Source organism: Cricetulus griseus (assembly GCF_003668045.3).
Source record: "Cricetulus griseus strain 17A/GY chromosome 1 unlocalized genomic scaffold, alternate assembly CriGri-PICRH-1.0 chr1_0, whole genome shotgun sequence".
Lineage (NCBI taxonomy): Eukaryota > Metazoa > Chordata > Mammalia > Rodentia > Cricetidae > Cricetulus > Cricetulus griseus.
This window is the reverse complement of record NW_023276806.1, coordinates 134,977,490-134,997,592: the sequence shown is the minus strand read 5'-3', so window position 1 is coordinate 134,997,592 and position 20,103 is coordinate 134,977,490. Positions and strand designations below refer to the sequence as shown.

The 20,103-nt window shown below is 43.1% G+C and overlaps 1 protein-coding gene across 2 annotated transcripts in view; it reads right to left on the bottom strand.

Moving 5' to 3' along the window:
* The window catches only part of Srgap1 (SLIT-ROBO Rho GTPase activating protein 1), a 230,301-nt gene that overhangs the window by 119,229 nt on the left and 90,969 nt on the right, over positions 1–20,103 (bottom strand). For both annotated transcript variants that reach the window (XM_027392292.2, XM_027392293.2), the window contains exon 2: positions 2,979–3,174. In XM_027392292.2, the coding sequence (XP_027248093.1) occupies positions 2,979–3,174 (196 nt within the window). The remainder of the gene's footprint in view (positions 1–2,978; positions 3,175–20,103) is intronic.

Here is a 20,103-nt window from a genome sequence, read left to right as displayed (position 1 = left end):
CCGACATTAACTGTACTTACTCCTTACCACAGCCACTCGCTGTGTCCTGACTGTCAACAAGAGAACTAAAGCTTACTAAGGATTTGATAAGGACCAAAGTGAGGCCAGCATGAGTCTTTGTGTGGGGGCTGATGGGAGCCTGGCTCTTGGCTTCTGTAGTAGCAACTTGAGGCTAAGGACTGTTCACGAAGATAGCAACTCCAAACTGAGTAAAGCCAGCCTCAATGGGTGTGAGCATGACTGTGTTAAAAGACCCTTTTGTGTGGAAAAAAAAGACAAGGAATTCTGTACACACGTGCCCAAGCCAGCCACCAGTCACAACAAGGACTTTGCCCTGTCTGTCAATGCCATTTATGGTCATGAGCTCTCACACCTCCTGTTAGAGAAAGCAAAGCTCAGAGAAGGTATGTAGTGACAGTCACGCAGTAGTCGTCACTCAGACCCAGGTCTGGCTGATTGTTAGTACAGCCATGTTTTAAGCCTTGGATCCATTTCCCCTCAGCTCTACATTCCACAACAAATAACTCTCAACCCAAGGCAGTTTGAAGCTGCATGTATAAATATTAGTTACATTTATTTATTTTTAATTATTAATTATTATTTATCTATTTGGTGGTGCACATACCCGTGAGGGGCAGAGGACAACTTTCTCCAGTTTATTCTCTTTCCACCGTTCAGTTGTGGCCACTGAACTGAGGCCATCAGGCTTGGCCTCTACCTGATATAAGTCATCTTACCAAATCGGCTACCCCTCTTTTAATCCAGGCTCCAAGGTCATGGGAGGGTATGAAATGGAACTTCAAGATCACTGAGAAGAAAAAGGCCTGGGTTCTCAGCAGCATCCCCAGACCCAAGAGAAAGGGCCAGGTGGTCTCTTTGCTGCCCTTGTGTAGGAGGGTAGCCTGTTTTTGTTTTCCTCTGTCACTGGAGTAGGTTACCCTCTGGAGCTCGAGGACAATCAGGAGGGGCTGACAGTGGAAGCTTTTTATTCCAAATCTTTATCTTGTGTAGACTTAGTCATCAGTGGTTCTTCTGCAGGATTAAGGGCTGGGTACCTTTGAACAACAACCTAGACCTTCACTTCCCTCTTCTTTTCTTCCTTCTTTCTCCCATTCCCTTCCCTTTCCTACCATGGAAACACCCCTTGCCTTCCTATGACTCCAGGTGTATACTTACAAGGATTTCAATTATATTCTAACCATCACGTCCGGGGTTTTACGGCACAGGTGTTTTCCAGATTCCCTGACCCACAGTACTTTCTGAAACAAAAGCCTATGATGCTTTTTTACTATCTCCCCAACTGGGCTTTCCCCTCTCCTTCAAGGTGGCTAGATCAAAAGGCCACACACCATGAGAGACACTTGGTGTTCTTCCTTCTCTGATATCCTCCTGCAGCCCACAACCTTACCTGTCACTTAAATGCAGGCATGGACAGTTCAACTTCAAACACTGCAAAGATTCCTATGTCTGCAGGACACAGCCCACACAGATGCGCAAGAATCTGCGCTGTGTTCCAATTAATGCCTGTGGCCACCCTGCCGTCCAATTATGGCATACTCCCAAGGACTACTATTTTGCAAACCTGGCCTAGAGGCCTTCCCTTCCAGTCCTTTGCCTACGAGGCTCCCTTCTTCAGTCCCCCTTCCTGGTCATTGTGCGTTCACTCACATATCACTCTTCTTGGGGCCAGGGAGATGGCTCAGGTGGTAGTGTTTGCCTTGTAAGTTCCAGGATGTGTGTTTGAGCCACAGACCCCAACACTGAGGAGGCGGAGACAGGTAAATGGTGTGTTAACACCTAAGAAACCATACCCCTAGGTTGTTCTCTGGCCTCCAAAGCAGGTACACACTAAAGTCTGTGCACCGCCACACATACATGCATTGCCATAAATGCATCATTCTCTCTCTCTCTCTCTCTCTCTCTCTCTCTCTCTCTCTCTCTCTCTCTCTCTCTCACACACACACACACACACACACACACACCACTCTTCCAGGACCTTCCTTTCCTTTCTTGACTTCCATTACAGAACATGCTTTAGGCCTGTCTGTCAACAGAACCCTGTGCTTGCCTTGTTGGTACACTTACATTACAATTAATGACCTCTCTCTCTGATTCTAGGATTTAAATTATAAAGTGAATTTCATGACAAGCATAACCTGTATGTTCTCTTTAATTACTACAAACATGTTGGGTGGAGGTGGGGCATGCTGCCCAAACAAAAATTATTGCTAATTTTCATATAAATATCACTAGAGCCGAGTGTTGTTGGCTCTCACGCCTTTAATCCCAACACTCAGGAGGCAGAGGCACTCGGATCTCTGTGAGTTCGAGGCTGGCCTGGTCTACAAGAGCAAGTTTCAGGACAGCCTCCAAAGCCAGAGAAACCATGTCTAGAAAAAAAAAAATCACTAGGAAGTGGTATAATCCTGGCACTTGGCAGACAGACTGTCATAGGCTCTAGGCTAGCCTGGGCTACAGAGTGAGACCTGGTCTCAAGAAATGGAAAGAAAAACAACAACTCACTACAGAAATCTTGAGGCCTTTGCTCACAGCAGCTCTTTAACCCACCCTTTCAAATATCTACCTATGACTGATAGCAGCTTTTCTGTAGCTGGGAATTTTATAAACCCTGAGTCAAAATATAAAGTTATGTCTATGCAATGTAAGTGGGGAGGGAAAAAGGTTGCTAGATTTATGGGGACGTGATCGCCAATAACCCCAAAGGAAACGTCCAGCACTGTGGAGGCTTGGAGAAAAGGCCTTGGAAAAGAGACTCTGAATCAAGCCTCTCTCCCTTCCTGCCTCCTTCACTCCCTCTCTCTCTCATCCACCCCCACTCCAGGTATTGAACCTATGGGTCAAGTCTTCCCTCCTCCCTGCCCCCCTCCTCACCCCAGGTATTGAACCTATGACCTCATGCAAGCCAGGCAATTGCTCAGCCCCCAGAGCAACGGCCATAGCTGGAACCAGCTTCTTACTTGAACTGCTGGTGGTCCTTAGTGCTTCTTGTTTTGGCCATGAACCTTTCTGCCAACTTCTCCAGGTTCCGGGAATATTCCGTCTCAATTTCGGCTTTTTTCCGGAAGAAGTCTTGCAGGTCCTGGAGCAGCTGGACTCGCATCTCTGTCTGCTGCTCGAGGCATTTTTGTTGCTCAACCAGTTGAGCTCGGATTTCTAAGGAAAAGACAAGAATGCACCCGATGATGTCACAAAAATGACCAAAGCAAGCGGACAGGCAACACATGAATCCATCTGATGATGACATGAAAATGACCAAGGCGAGCTGACAGGCAAGGCATGAAGAGTGACTTCATCACACCGGTGGCCCTGCTTATGGCCTCTGCCAGAGTCCTGTATATTACATCTGTTCATTCATTATAATTATGTATCTGGCATGAATATGGGAACATGCTCAAGCCACAGTGGATTCGGGGGACCAGAAGATAATCTGTGGGATTTGGTTCCATCCCTCCACCATGTGTATGTCTCAGAGCTCAAACTCAGATCATTAGTTGGGTGGCAAGCACCTTTACTTGATGAACCATCTCACTGGCCCTTGGTTGCTTAATTTCAAAAACATCTATTGGCCTTTAAAAAAAATGAGATGAGTTCCAGGGGAAAATGTAGCAAATTTGGATAGAAATAAGTCTCACACTTGTAATACCACAAACACACACTGAATCACAAGGGGAATTTCAACCTTTCAGGTAACTCCAAACGCTGGGGTGCTGGGGTGCTGTTGGTAACTGAGCATATCATAAACCTTTCGGTGGCGTTTGACTTTGACTATCCCTTTGGAGCTTGAGTAGTAAAGACATGGGTATTGTCCTCCAGACATCGGAGCTGACACACTTGTCAGCTGGCATACACAGAGACTGACATCTGGCAATTTTTATTTAGGGCATACATTCCTCATTTGTAAAACACTTAGCTTTGGGGTTTATAGGAATGCCAGACCCAAAAATAACTTCTTTCTATATCCAAATAATCCATTCATAACAGGGCAACCCTCAGACTCCAACTTATATAACACCAAGGCTGTTATCCCAGCCTTCACCTTGTACACACTGTTGAAACCAATGCCTTTATTGACAAATGATCCTTTTGTCATTTTACTATGTTAGGAACTCAAAGGATGTGCATCTATGGATTCACAGAAAGGACAAAGCAAAAACAATGGATGTAAAATTAGTTGCAAGCAGCCACTGCGGAGAAATCAGTGCTCTGGCAAACAGGTCACACCAAGCATACACTGCGGACCAGTTTTTGTTGTAAGATCTGTGGCTAACTTCCAACGACAAGAATAGTATTTCTGGTGGAAGACCTCTTCGTCCCTCCATCTCCAGTGTCCACACCTATGCCCTAAAAGAGGGCAGCAACTAATTCAGTGGAGACAGAGGAATCCTGTCCCAAGGGCACATTCTTCATTTCTTTGTAGGATCCCTTCTAGACAGAGATGATGGCAGATACTCAGGGATTCACAGGGATTTGGTCCTGCTAGTTAAACTCTTCAGTAGCCTGGTGGTTACAGTGTGGGTGCAGAGAAGGCAAGACAGGAAATTTGCTGACTTTACTAATGCTGAATCACCACGTGTGTGATGTTAGTATTGCCTTCCCAGTTGGTAAGTGGGACTTCCCAGTAGTTCCGAGCAATGCTCCTATTTCCCCAGTGATAACTTGGCAGAGGGGCTCAGAGAGCTCTGTCCTGGGGTCTGCTATGGTCCAGGCACTGCTGTGTTGGGGGGAGTGTGTGGGGGGAGGGTGCGGTTTGGAAAAGACAGGGAGTCACACCTCATTTTCCCTCTCGGTTGAGGGATGCTCCTCCTAACCTCTCAGGAGTGTGGTGGTTGCTGGAGAGAACATATCACCAACAGGCTTTTTAACCACAAGGAAGGGCATCTGCTTCACAGTCAATCAAAGAAAGCGGTTTCCAATACAGTGTTACAATCAGCATGGCTGCCAAAAGTTTTCTGCTAAAAATACGGAGCTATTTTTGTTTCATGAAGAAGACGAAGGAAAAAAAAAAAAAGATCAAGGACAGGGGTATTTTTCATTCAGGAATTCCAGTAAATCTTTTCAGATGAAGTGATTTTTAGCAAATCCTGCTGTGCTAAGAGAAAACAAATCAATCATGTGAGGTCCTCCCCACCAGCCACTTTCTCTCACCTTGGTATCCAATAGGAAATAAGAGTGGCTTTGCTACAAATCTTATCAAAGTTACTCAGCAATTACACGGGCTTTCTTCAACTGGGTATAAATAATTAAAACTCTTAGAAAACCCATGGACCTTTAGTTCTGCATTAAGGACTGCAAGTCCTTCCCTAACCCCAGATTCCTGGGCAGTCCATTAGGGCCCCTCCCAGCAGCTCTCCTGGGCCAGTCTTGATGGGGTTTTTTACTTTCAGACTCAAGGTTCATTTTAATTTAGCTGAGCACATCATTATTGAGCCTGCATCTTATGTTAGGCCGAGTCCCAGGCTCTGGGGACACAGCTTTGCTGTGGAACAATCCTTTTATACACTATGAATAAGAATTACTCTCATTGGCTAAAAAAAGCTGATTGGCCAATAGCCAAGCACCAAGTATAGGCAGGGTGATCAAACTGAGGATACAGGGAGAAAGAAGGGCGGAGTCAGAGCGTCGAGAGAAGATGTGGAGAAACAAGATGAACATGCCGTGTGAATAAAGGTACCTCTATGCATAAATAAGGAATATGGGTTAATTTAAAATGTAGGAGCTAGTCAGTAATAAGCCTGGGCTATTGGCCGAGCATTTACAATTAATGTAAGTCTCTGCGTGGTAATTTGAAAGCCGCTCCTGGGATGGGAAAACTGCAGCTACACAGCTTTGTTCTCAGCTTCTTCTGGAATGACACACAAACCTTAGACTGACAACATCAGTTCATAACAAAGAGACGATAAGGAAGGAGGAGTATGTCCCAAATAACAAAGGAGATGACAAGACACACAGCTGTACCCAGCACGAAGTAAAACAGCACCCCTTGTGGTGGGAGCTATGCTTGCAAATCATATACTGGACAGGGGATTTGTATATAGCTCACACAAAGAACCCTTCTTACTCAACAATAAAACAAAAAATACAACTTAAAACATGGGCGAAGGATCTTAGTTGATGTTCCATACAAGAGGATGAGGGTCAACAGGATATTAAAAGTTGCTAAATATCATCAGCTACCAGGATATGAAAATCAAAAGCAGAGTGGACACACACCTATGGGCAACACTCTAACGATGACAGCAATAGGAGTTGGAGAGGAGAGGGACAAACTAGAACCTTTGTATGCTGCTGTCAGCAATCTTAAAATTTTCCGTCACACTGGAGAATATCCTGGCACTTTCTCAAAAAGTTAAACAGAGTCACCATGTCTGCTTCTAGATATATGCTATTAGAAATGAAAATAAATTTCTATACCAAATTATGTACATGAGTGTGAATGGGAGTATCATTTGTAAAGGTGAAATGTGAGGATAAACCAGAAGTCTGTCAACCCCTGCACTGATAAAGGTTGGCACGGCTCTACAACAGAATTATTATCTGACAATTAAAATGAATGGGGAGGCTGGGAGTTGGTGGCACACGCCTTTGATCCCAGCACTTGGGAGGCAGAGGCAGGCGGATCTCTGTGAGTTCCAGGCCAGCCTGGTCTCCAGAGCTAGTTCCAGGACAGCCTCCAAAGCAATACAGAGAAACCCTGTCTCGAAACACCCCCCCCAAAAAAATGGGGAATTGGTTCATGTTATGGTGAACCTTCAAATCATAAACTTACATCCTCTTGGCTGGCAGAGGGCTTGTCTATCATTTAGATGCCCTGGGTCTGGCTTCTAGCACCACATACACTGAAAGCTGTGTCACACACCCGTCATCCCAGCCTTTGGGAAGCAGAGGCAGGGGGACCAGGAGGTCAAGATCATCCTTGGCACCGTTCAATCTATAGTTCCGTTCATGTCAAGTGTCCAGGATAGACTCATTCACAGAGATGGAAGGTGGGTGATTTTTGCTTGGGGTCTGGGAGACTGGGAGGGTCGCAGGAAGTGGCTGGTGTTGGGGGAAGGTCTTTTTCTTTTGGGGGATGATGAAAAGGATCCAGCAGAGGGCTTGATTCATCAGACAGTTATGAAACTCTGAATGGACTAAAACCTCTGAGTTAGTAAACAGCATACTAACTTACATCTCAAAAACCAGCTGTGGCATTTTTAAAAGACAGATGCATCACAGTCCTGAGAATTTCAGGCGTTGATACATTTTAAATGACAGTGACAACAGCAAAGATCACGTTGCCTTCCTTTAGCACTTTTTTTTTTTTTTTTTTGGTACTTTTTGTCAGATTAGACGGATTGAAAATGATGTCTGCATAAAGTGACCCTTTCCTCAGGACCTCCATTTTTGTCCTGAGTTTACCCAAAGCCAGACAGTGAACAGACTCACCAGATACCTCTTTTATGCTTGTTATCATTTCTAAGGAGCTATGAATGCTCTACCTAACCAGGCATGAGGAAGGATGTATTACCAGGACTCCTACACTACTGCAAAACACAGCAGAAAAATGCAAAAAGGTGGTGTCTCTGCACAGGTCCTGCTGGTCAATATTTAAAAGTCTAGGCCAGGACCTATTAAATAATCATAATGGCTGTTTTTAATATAGTCTCACTTCTTGTTATTTTAAACATTTATTTTTAATTATGTATCCTCTCTCTCTCTCTCTCTCTCTCTCTCTCTCTCTCTCTCTCTCTCTCTCTCTCTCTGTGTGTGTGTGTGTGTGTGTATGTTTATGTGTATGTGTAGACATGTTCGTGTGGGTGCAGGTACAATTGGAAGCCAGAGGCGCTGGACCCCTAGGAGCTAGAGTTACAGGTGGCTGTGAACCACTCAAAGTAGGTATTGAGAACTGAACTCAGGTCCTCTGGAAAAGCAGCATGTGTTCTTAACCACCAAGCCATCTCTCTAGCCCCTGCAGATTTTGGCTGTTGTTTTGTTTCGAGTCAGGGTCTCAGTATACATCCCCGGAAGGCCTGAAACTCACTATGTAGACCAGGCTAGCTTTGAAATCACTGTCTGAGTATACACCACCACACCAGGCAGCCTGTTATTTTTTAAAAATTGACTGTTACTAATTTCTTTTCTGAGCATCAAACAAAATGGAGAGACAGACATCAATAGTTCAATAAGCACAATGCACAAGGCTTTCCACCCACAGCAACCGATGTGAGGGAAAAGTAAAAAAATAAAAGAGATAGTTCCTCTAACTTATAAAAGTCTGCTAACACCAAGTTAAATTGTATTGCCCAGAAATAGAGTAAATGGAGGGTTGTCTTACTATTATTGCTTTGACAATGGGAAGTTCTAACTCTTAAAATAAACCTCTGTGGCAAAAGGTAGGTAAAACATGGAAACATTGATGTGCTCCTGGCTCTCTGTGTTACTAAGGGCTCTGATGTAAACAGAGGGACTGGGGGAGGGGTACTCCAGTCACCTGTCAAATGATAATGCACCACCTCAGTTATTTCATCTTTTTCATGTGTTCAGGTTTCCCTCACATTAGGAGTCTATATTCTGTTAGAACGAGTTAGCGCCTTCACCCAAAGGAAGTAAGAGAATGACCCAGACGACACGCAGCCTCTTGTCTTCAAGAAAGTAAAACCCAGTCACACTCTAGCTAGTCCCATGGGTTACTTATGTACTCATTGCTCATGTGACTGTTTAGACAACCCAGTGACTGCTGCTTCATTAAACACCAGTCATAAGATGTGTGAGGCTGCTCAAGCTGAAAATTTAGAGCAGAAAAGAAAAATCTATAAAAACAATGGACCGAATAAGCAAAAGCCATTTCTCTCTCTTTTTGGCTTTTCAGAACAACAGGGTTTTTCAGTGTTGCCCTGGCTGTCTTGGAACTCTCTTTGCAGATCAGGCTGGCCTTAGACTCAGAGATCCCCCTGTGAGTCTTGGGATTAAAACCGAGAGCCATCAACAGCCAGTCATTTCTCTACAGTAGGAATCTAAAGGATTCTTGCTTCTGCTATAGTCCAGACAGAAATTAATGACAGGATGAATGCAGGCTGCAGTAGGTGTCACAGGTCACAAGTCACATGGGTGAGGCAGGGCATTCAGCCCCCCAAAGTCTCCTCTTATAAAACAGTCTCACTCCCCAAGGTTATGGTCGGAATTGAATGTGGTGACATAAGTGTGAAGCATCTGTAAACTAGGAAATGGACAAGCAGACTGTTACTAGCCCCAGCAGACTCCCATTAGGAAAATACTGGGCCAGTAAGTTGGCTCTGTGGGTGAAGATACTTGCCACCAAAGCTGAAGACCTGAGTTTAATCCCCAGGACATGTGATAGAAGAAGAGAACCAAGGCCCACAAACTGTCCTCTGTCTGACACACACACACACACACACACACACACGCACACTCATTCACACACATACACACACATGCGCACATGTGAAAAGGCAAAGAAAAATATTTATTGATTATTTCCTTGTACCATACTCCATAGAGGTTCTGAATAACACAGTGGACACCATGGATCCTTAGGAAAGAGGCATGGGCAGATGGCAAGGCCTGGTGGCTCTCACAGACTTGAGGGTAGGAATGATGGGGACACAGAGAAAGTGGAGTGGACCCTGTGGGACCAAGAGGCACAACTAAAGAGGAAGGTTGGACTTATCACGGTGGGAGGGTGAGGGTGGAGGGAGAAAAGGGGTACCACACTGCACCTCTTCTCCTGCAATTGAACCCCGAGGGCTCACACGTGTAGTCAGGAGGTAGGCCAGAACAGACTGAAGGAGGGTTCCAAGGACTAAGGTTTTGTTAATATTTCACAGGCTATTTTCCCAAACCAGGTTGATGACATGGAACAATACCCAGGCTCAGGGTGGATATTTTGGTCTTATTGGTCTAGTTGGACACAGAATAGGAGATTCACAGTACGTGTTTCAGATAAATCTTTTCATCAAGTGTCCTAGTCAGGTTTCTGTTGCTATGATCAAACCCTGACCAAGAATAATTTGGGGGAGGTAAAAGTCCATCACTGATGGAAGCCAGGGCAGAAACCCAAGGTCTGCAGACAGGATATGAAGCAGAGGATCATGGGTTGCTGCCTACTGACTTGCTCAGCTTGCTTTCTTATACAACCCAGGAAACCCTGCCCAAAGGTGGCACTACACAGAAGGAGTTGGGCCCTCCTACATGAATCATTAATCAAGAAAGTTCCCTATGCACATGCCCATGGAAGACTGTAAGGGGGACAATTCCTCCATTGAGGTCCCTCTGCCCTGGTGACTCCAGTTTGTGTCAAGTTGAGAAAAACTAATATACATACTTGGAGACTTTGAGAAGCTCCACTGAGAGGAAATTCAACAATTCTGAGCAAGGAAGGTAGAGGATCAGATTTGCATTCCAGAAAATAGTGTGAGTAAGCAAATACATGAAATGCTAAGTGTCTTACACCTCACAAAATAATTTCATTTGTAAGCTTATAGCTCTCCTTCCAATGATGAATTAGTGTCCAAATGAACTACTACCAGGAACAATGACAACAACAAAATTATACATACATACATACATACATACATACATACATACATACACACACACACACACACACACACACACACACACACACACACACGTATATAGACATATAACCTACAGGGGGAAAAGGCAGCAACAACAATAACAAAATTCAGTAATATTAACAAAAAAAAAACTGCAGGAAAACAAAGCAACAGAACTCTTGCATGAAAGGTGCTCATGTTTTCCACTAAGCCTCCCAATAGCTTAGTTATTTATGAATCATTTCCTTTTGCCTTCTGGTATAGAACTAATGATTACTATATTTCCATTTAATTTCTTATAGAAAATAGAAATTGATTTTCAGTTACATTGTAGAGAGATCCAAGGAGCTGTTCAAACCATGATGTGGCCATCAATCACATGGAACACTTGAAAGACTGCCTAGATTCCCAAACCTTTTTTTCCTGTTTTATAGACAGGGTCTCATGTAGCTCACCCTACCTGGCTCCAAAGTCACTAAAAGGCTGGCCTCGAACTCCTGATCTTCGGGCGTGTCTACCTTGCAAGTGCTGGGATTAAAAATACAGATTCCAAAATCTTAATATGATAAGAGAAAAACATCCCAATAATTGATATGCGAGTGTTAAAATTATAACCTAGATGTACCATGTCTTGGAAATATGAAACCAGTTTCATCAATTTGCTCATCTTTTTACTTTTCCAGGTGTTATTAAAATACTATTTAAAAAGTAAAATGTGCCAGGCATTGGTGGCACACGCCTTTAATCCCAGTACTCAGGAGGCAGAGGCTGGTGGATCTCTGTGAGTTCGAGACCAGCCTGGTCTACAAGAGCTAGTTCTAGGACAGCCTCCAAAACCACAGAGAAACCCTGTCTGGAAAAAACAAAACAAAAACAAAAACAAAGTAAAATGTAACTGCTAAGACCATCAATATTAGCAACCTGTGATTACCATTGAAGAGACAGTGTTCCTCTAAGACCTCAGGAAACTAGAGCCTAGCTTTCTCATGAGTGGATCTAGACTGCCCATCAAAGGAGTGGTTGAAGAGAACAGGCTTGGTTAGAAGATGAGGCTTAGGCATCAGTCAAGTGGAGAACACACTTAGAAGTGTGGCATTGAAGGAGTAATAATCGCTGTAGAGCTCATGTTTCTCAACTGTGAAATGGCCACTAGCTTGTCAGTCTCCTTCCACAAGGAGTGGAAAGCTGAAATGTGTAAGGCAGGAAAATGCTCTGTACCCTGTGGAATGCTCTGTGAGCTAGCTTCTCCATCACTGTGATGAAGACCCTCCGAAGAGCAACATCAGAGAAAGGGCCTCTCTTGGCCCTTTGGAGATTTCAGTCTGTTCTCCGAGCCTGCTGCCATAGACTTGGGCCGAGGCAGAACATCACAGTGGAGATTGTGCTGTGGTGCAAAGCTATTCACTTTGTGTCAGGAAGCAGAGAGCCCGCAGAGAAGGGATCAGGGACAAGATATTCTAGGAAAGGCACACTCCTGTGTGATGGATATCTTGCAACTGGATCTTACTTCTAATAGCCCATTCAAGGATGACTTCATCAGTAGGTTAATTGATGAAGTTAAGACTCTTGATCCAATCAACTCTCAATAGCACCACTAGCTGGGGGACCAAGCTCTCAACACATGAGCCTTGTGGGGGCAACATCTCACATCCAAACCTTAACAAGCCAATTATTAAAAAGGTCATGCAAAAAGAAAAGGCAAATCCAGAATGGATGGTATGGATAGTATAAGTTGAGATTTCTGAAAAGAAAGTATCGCTGGCCAAATGGAGCCATCATCCATGGAATCTTCAGAGAGCTCTAAAAAAATGGGTAGGATTAGAAGGTTGTGTAGAATTGAGCAGTGTAGATACAGTTTTTAAATAAACTCAAATTACTGTTGATAGCCTGGCCTTGGGGCAGGGTTTCAGGAAAGGATGTCTATAATATGTAGACCATAAACAGCTTTTCAGGTTGCTGCCACTATATATGACTCCCTGTGGTCCTCTTCTGCCTTAGAATTGTATCGGTAAAAGCTTAAGCAAGCTAAATAGTACAACAGATCTCTATGAAGTCAAATTGCTTCTACTCCATGCTCAAAACCACAGTCTTATCTTAGAAGTACAGAGATGCTTAACATATTTAGGAACTCCAACTTAAGAGAGATCCCTTTTAGGGTCATATGGAAACCTAATACAGTAAAATCTTCCTATAATATATACACATATGAAAGCAAGGTAAATGAAGACACCAAATAACCAGGGAGACAGAGGCCCAACAGGACATCCCACATCACCAAATGAAGCTAGGAATGGGTTACATCTAATTGAAGGCAACTGGTGGCTCTTCCACAAACTGATGGTGAGACCACACTGCTAAAGACAACGTCTACACAACTCTCTGAACACAGAGAAGTCATGCCTACCTAGAGCCTCCTCCCTACTGATCAGTATTCACGGTATTGAGAGATACTCTATGCACTACCAAAGAAGAAAGGTAAACACCAATCCTTCAATGTCTAAGAGTTATCTGCCTGAAAGATACACCAGTGCAATAGTGGCACAAAGATTGTGGGAGTAACCAACCACTATCTGATTTGAGTTAAGGCCCACTCCATGAGATAGAACCCATACCTAACATTGCTTGGGTAACCAAGAATTTGAGACTATATAGCCCACAGACCTAGGGAAAAACCAAATGCTACTGTAAAGGAATGTAGCAGAGAGAGAGAGAGAGAGAGAGAGAGAGAGAGAGAGAGAGAGAGAGAACTAGTGACATTTTGCTATACTTATAGTTCTGTGGCTTGCTCAGCTGTCATAGAGGTGCTTCCTCCTGCAGCAGATGGTTGACAGGGGATGTCCTTCTGCATGTATGTTTCTCTTATTGGTTGATGAATAAGGTGGGCAGAAGTTGGAATCTGACAGAACAGATGCCATGTAGCCTGCCAAAGGAGTAACAGGTCTGGGCAATCGCCAGTAAGCCAAGACCCCATGGAAATACACAGATTAATAGAAATGGGTTAATAATTAAGACAGAGCTAGACAATAAGAAGCCTAAATCATCGGCCAACAGTTTTATAATTAATATAGCATCTCTGTGTGTTTATTAGGGGCTGAGAAGGGTGGGACAAAGAAAACCACCAGCAACAGATGGTAACAAATACAGAGACCCACACCGAGACAATATGGAGATAATAAGAGACCTTGGGACACTCACACCTAAAAGGGATGTCTCCATCAAATCCCTCCTTCTCAGGGATAAGGGAACTCTATGGGAGAAGGGGTGAAAAAAGTGTAAGAGCCAGAGGGGTTGGAGGACACTTGAGGGATCAAGGCCTTCTAGATACAACAGGACTGACTCACATATGAACTCACACAGACTGAGGCAGAGGTGCACAGGGCTTACATGGGTCTGCACCCATGGGTCTGCTGAAGGGAGAAATGGACACATATCCCCATCCTTTACTCACAAGCTATCTCCAGTAGATAACCACTTGCAAATGAAAACTTAGTTTTGTCCAAGGAAGTCTCACTGAGGAAACAAATCACTCTTAAGGGTAGGTCCCATACCCAATAGTACATGACCAATACAAAATGAACTCAAGGGCATCTTTGGATAGTGTTATGTCAGGGTGTGTGTGTGTGTGTGTGTGTGTGTGTGTGTGTGTGTGTGTGTGTATGTGTGTGTGTTACTTTATAGGTCCTTTGTATATATGTTATGACTTCTAGTTTTGTTTTTGTTTAACAGAATTCCTGTGTATGTGAATGTGTGTGTCTCCGTATCTACATGGGTTTCTTATGTTCCCTCACTCCTTGGATCCTTTTCTTATTCTGATTTGTTTGTGGTTTATCTTACTTTATTATTACTCCTTAGAAGCCTGTTTGTTTTCTAAGGAGAGACAGAAAGGGGTGTGGATTGGATGGAAGCAGAAGTGGGGAGGATCTGGGAGGGGTAGGGAAAGGGGAAACCATACTTGGAATGTAGCGTATGAAAACAGAAATCTAATTTCAATAAAAGAAACAACAAAAAAGGAAACAACAGAGAACCCTCTTTTCAATTAAATAGATCAAGGAGCTGTGCCCTCAGTGAGGTTCATTCTCTTGACTCCTGACCAGCAGGGAGGACTTCAGCTTTCCCCATCTTCATCATCTACCTGGATGTGAAGTGATGTCAGCCTCAGTATTACTAAGCATCAGTTTAATGGTTTTTGAAAGTCAAATATATTTTGGCCCATTAACAATTTCAGGAAAATGCATGACAAGTGAATTTGCATTTTTTCAAATGCTGCCTAGGATAAAAGGCAATAAATCCAGGTAATCAATGATTGCAGTTTAACTACCTCCCCGCAAAGGGCAGTTGAAGGAACGCAGAGCTCAATGGTGCACAGTGGGGCTGTTACTGAGCATGAGGAAGAAGCAGTTTCATTAACTTCCTCATAATTAAGCAAGGACACTTAAGACCTGATTAGTAGATCAATTTTCATGACCAGAAAAAGAACTCGTGTGGAAATCATTGATCTGAAGAGAATACCGAGATTCCCATTTCCCAGTGGCACACTCTGAACACTGGAAATAACTCAAGATGGAGTCTTGTGGAGTGCCTGTAAAGGCTCACACGTGGCTTTCTCTACAGAGGTCTTAGGAATGGAGAAACTTAAAACTAGTTTAAGGCCTTTGTACTGAATTAATTGCACAATGAAGGTTTCCCACATGAAAGCTGTTTTCCTTATGATAGCAATTAGTATTTTAGAGTGTCCACTAGAAAGCAATTTAAGCTCCCAGGCAAGCTAGCATTTGCATTTACAAGGAGACAGTTACTTCCTCCTGTGATCTAGGCCCTATGATGTGTTCTTAATAAGCTTACCTCATTTTATTCTGGCAGCATCCTACCATGTGGTACACTGTTGCAGGTGATGAAACTGAAGGATGAGCATCTTGTTTAAAGTCATATAACTAGTAAGTATCAGAGCTTAGATTTCCATTCAAGTTTATCTCAATGCAAAGTCCATAAGACAAAAGATGATGCCCAACAATTATGTGCATAATTACAGAAATCAAGTTTACCTGAGTAACTCAGGCATGGGTCCCTAGAGCTTACTCAAAGAGTTCACCCATCACATAAGAGCTCAAGTGTTTAGGATCATTTCCATCATTTAAAGAAAACCAAAGGATCAAAACTAAAATGTGGATTTTTTTTTCCAAAACCTAGTTAAATGTCTGAATTTCCTAACATTTTCTTGAATGTCGTGGCTTCTTATGAAACTGTACTTATCTTAGTTTAAAATCATAATTATACTATTGCTATTATGTTCTAGATACTATGAGGTCTTCAACTGTGTGAACTATAAACTCCTGAAACACAGATAATGTATAAGCTTGCAAGTAGTGCACAGTAGGTGCTCTGTTGTGCTGGTCTTAATATAGAGAAAAGTCAAATGTTTACTTATGGTTATGTACATAGCAGTCAATATTTGCTAATTCATGAACTCCTTTTTCTTCTCCATTTCCCTGTAGCCCACTATGACCAGTCTCTCTCACTGTCTCTTCCTGGTCCCCAGTTCTATGTTGTTTCCTCTATAAAATGTCTTATTTAATCAGCAATGGATAAAATACTCCAGTTAAATCCATTTCATGTTTTAAGTATCTCTCAAATACAGATCTATTTTGGAAGTCTACCTCGGGGCTAGAGAGATGGCTCATTGCTTAAGAGCACTGACTGCTTTCCCACAGGACCCAGGTTCAATTCCCAGGCCCCACATGGTGGCATACATGTAACTCTACTCCTAGGGGCTCTGACTTTCTCTTCTGGCCTCCCTCTGGTACACAGATGTATGTGCAGGAAAACACACATCCACATAAAAATAATTAAAAAACAATAAGCTTCTGTTAGGCAAAGGACACAGTCAACAAGACAAAACGACAGCCCACAGAATGGGAAAAGATATTCACCAACCCCACATCTGACAGAGGGCTGATTTCCAAAATATACAAAGAACTCAAGAGGCTAGTCTCCAAACCACCAAATAATCCAATTAAAAAGTGGGTTACAGATCTAAATAGACAATTCTCAATAGAGGAATCTAAAATGGCTGAAAGGCACATAAGAAAGTGCTCAACATCCTTAGCCATCAGGGAAATGCAAATCAAAACAACTCTGAGATACCATCCTGTCAGAATGGCTAAAATCAAAAACACCAATGACAGTTCATGCTGGAGAGGATGTGGAGAAAGGGGAATACTCCTCCAATGCTGGTGGGAGTGCCAACTTGTACAGCCACTTTGGAAATCAGTATGGTGGTTCCTCAGAAAAATGGGGATCAATCTACCACAAGATCCAGCAATTCCACTCTTAGGCATATATCCTAAAGATGCACATTCATACAACAAGGACATCTGTTCAGCCATATTCATAGCAGCATTATTTGTAATAGCCAGAACCTGGAAGCAACCTAGATGCCCCTCAACTGAAGAATGGATGGAGAAAATGTGGTACATTTACACAATGGAGTACTACTTAGTGGGAAAAACAATGGAATCTTGAAATTCAAAGGCAAATGGATGGAACTAGAAGAAACCATCCTGAGTGATGGTTTCCTGAGTAACCCAGTCGCCAAAAGACAAAACTGGTATGTACTCACTCATATATGGATTTTAGATCTAGAGCAAAGAAGTAGCAGCCTATAATCCACACCAACAGAGAAGCTAGGAAACAAGGAGGAACCTAAGAGAGACAAACATGGTCCCCTGGAGAAGGGGAAAGGGACAAGATCTCTAAGCTAATGGGGATCATGGGGGAGGGGAGAGGGAGTTAGAAGAAAGAGAAGGGGAGAAGGGGAGGGGAGAGGAGGCCATGAGAGAGCAGGAAGATCTAGTCAGGGTAAGAATAGAGGAGAGCAAGAAAAGAGATACCATAATAGAGGGAACCATTATAGATTTAAAGAGAATTCTGGCACTAGGGAAATGCCCAGAGATCTACAAGGTTGACCTCAACTAACAATCTAAGCAATGTCGAGAGGATATCTTAAATGCCCTTCTCCGATAATGAGATTGATGACTACCTTATATGCCATCCTAGAGCCTCCATCCAGTAGCTGATGGAAGCAGAGCAGACACCCACAGCTAAACACTGAGCTGAACTCTGGAATCCAGTTGCAGAGAGGGAGGAGTGATGAGCAAAGGGGGCAAGACTAGGCTGGAGAAACCCATGGAAACAGCTGACCTGAACAAGGGGGTTGCTCATGGACCCCAGACTGATAGCGGGGAAACCAGCATAGGACTGTTCCAGACCCCCTGAAGGAGGAAGTCAGTTTGGAGGGCTGGACAATCTATGGGGCCTCTGGTAGTGGATCAGTATTTACCCCTAGTACACAAATGAACTTTGGGAGCCCTCTCCACATACTCTCAGCCTAGACACACGGGGGAGCATCTAAGCCCTGCTCCAAATGATATGACAGACTTTGAAGATCCCCCTAGGGAGCAAAAAGGGGTTGGGATAGGGAGTTGGTGGGGGGCAGGGGAAGAGGGGAGGGAGAGGGAACTGAGATTGGCAGTAAAAGAAGCTTGTTTCTGATTTAAATAAAAAAGAAAACAAACAAAAAGTGTCTACCTTTACCATAGGAGAATACCATAACCTGGGGAAAGAACAAAGGAAAGATTAATAATTTCATTTAGTTTTCTTTAGACCCTGGTTAGAGACTTTAGATTGTATTGACAGCTGTATTTCTTAGGCTGATTTAATTGCAACTCAATACAATGTCTCGAACACCTCCCAGGCTGCACCCACTACCTGGGCTCCAGGATCAAGGAGCTGATAAAGCAAACTGAGAAACATTGTAATTGCTTTGTAATTCCTCAGCATCCACCAAACAACTCTGAGCCACAGCTCTTGCTCATAACAAAGTAAAGCTTTCAACCTGGAGGCTACAATGGCCTCACACAAATGGCATTATTTGATCATATAGTTTTATATAATCCCATATGAACACATACACACCGTATTTACATTCCAACACACACCTTTTTAAGATTCTTTGTTTTTTTTTTTTTTTTCAAGGCTTTTCTAGTCAGTCAGCCAAAGTCAAAGAGAATTCCTTCATTCTTTCCCAGAAATGATGCAACTTGGCCCCTGACCCACAGAAGGCTCTGGGTCTACAGCCCAGAAGCTAGGATATGGTTTATGGTGGTGGGAAAGGGCAAAATTCATTGGCACAGTTCTACTTGGAAATGCTTTGACTACCCAAAGGAGTCATGGGACCACTGTTCCGGGGCTTATGCCAAAGATATAAAATCTGATGGGGATGCCCAACCTTAATGTTCCAAGTGTCTCCCTTTTACAATGGAGACAAAGGGAAGGGTGGTGATTATTGTATAGAACTGAGAAAGTCCCAGAGTTAAAAAAAAAAAAAAAAGATGGTGTGAGTATTGCAAAGTCAATCAAGTTAAAGGAGAAATGGAAAACTATTGGAGCTGAACTTGTTCAAGGTGTTGCCAAGAACACAAGCAAAGGGGCTTGGGTTGGCACCACCATCACTTGTGTTCCACACTTCTACAGTGCCAAGGTTGGCTTGAGGAGCTAACCCTGTGGAAATCAGGAGAGGTGTGAGATAGGCCCTCGATGCTATAGTTGATGAACTTAAGAAGGGTGTAAGATGGGATGACTCCTAAAGAAACGGTGTATGTTGCTGTAATTTCTTCAAATGGAGACAGAAAATTAAAACTTCACTTCTAATGCAATGAAAAAGATTGGAAGAAAGGATAAAAACACCAAATGGTGAATTAAAAATCACTGAAGTCATGAAGTTTGGTCAAGGATACATTTCTCCAGGCTTTAGTCACATGGGAAGAGGTAAAAATGTGAATAACAGGATGCCAGAATTGTGCTAAGCTAAAAGAACATTTCTAATGTCCCATCCACTATACCAGCTTTTGAAATTGCTAGTCCTCTCTGGAAGCCCTTGGCTATTGTCACTGAAAATGGTGGTAGAGACACTCTAAGTTCATTGGTTTTGAATTTTTTTTTTTTTTTTTTTTGGTAGCAGTTAAGTTTCAGGATTTGAGGACAATACAGAAGAGATGTGGCTACTGCTACTCGAGGGACAGTGTCTGGAAAAGAAAGGGTGACCTTAAAGACATTCAGACTCAAGTCTTAGGAAATATTGGAGAGGTCATTGTCACCGACAACGTCACGTTTTTTTAAAAGGAAAAGGTGACAAAGTTCAAACTGAAAAAAACAGTATTCAAGGAGTCACTAAGCAATTAGACATCACAACTAGTGATTATGAACAAGAAAAATGGAATGAAGGACTGTCTACACTTGCTGATGGAGCAGCTGAGCCAAAGGCCAGGACAAGTGTTGTCCAAGTGAATAGGAAATAGATTTGGATGCCCTCGATGCTTCAACTTTGACTGCTGAAGAAGACATTCCAGGAGGGAGATTTACCCTGTTCCTTTGCATTCCAGACTCACCAACATTCAAGCCTGCTAATGAAGAGAGGAGGAAGGTTACAGACATTATTAAATGATCAATCGAAATTCGTACAGTGACGAAA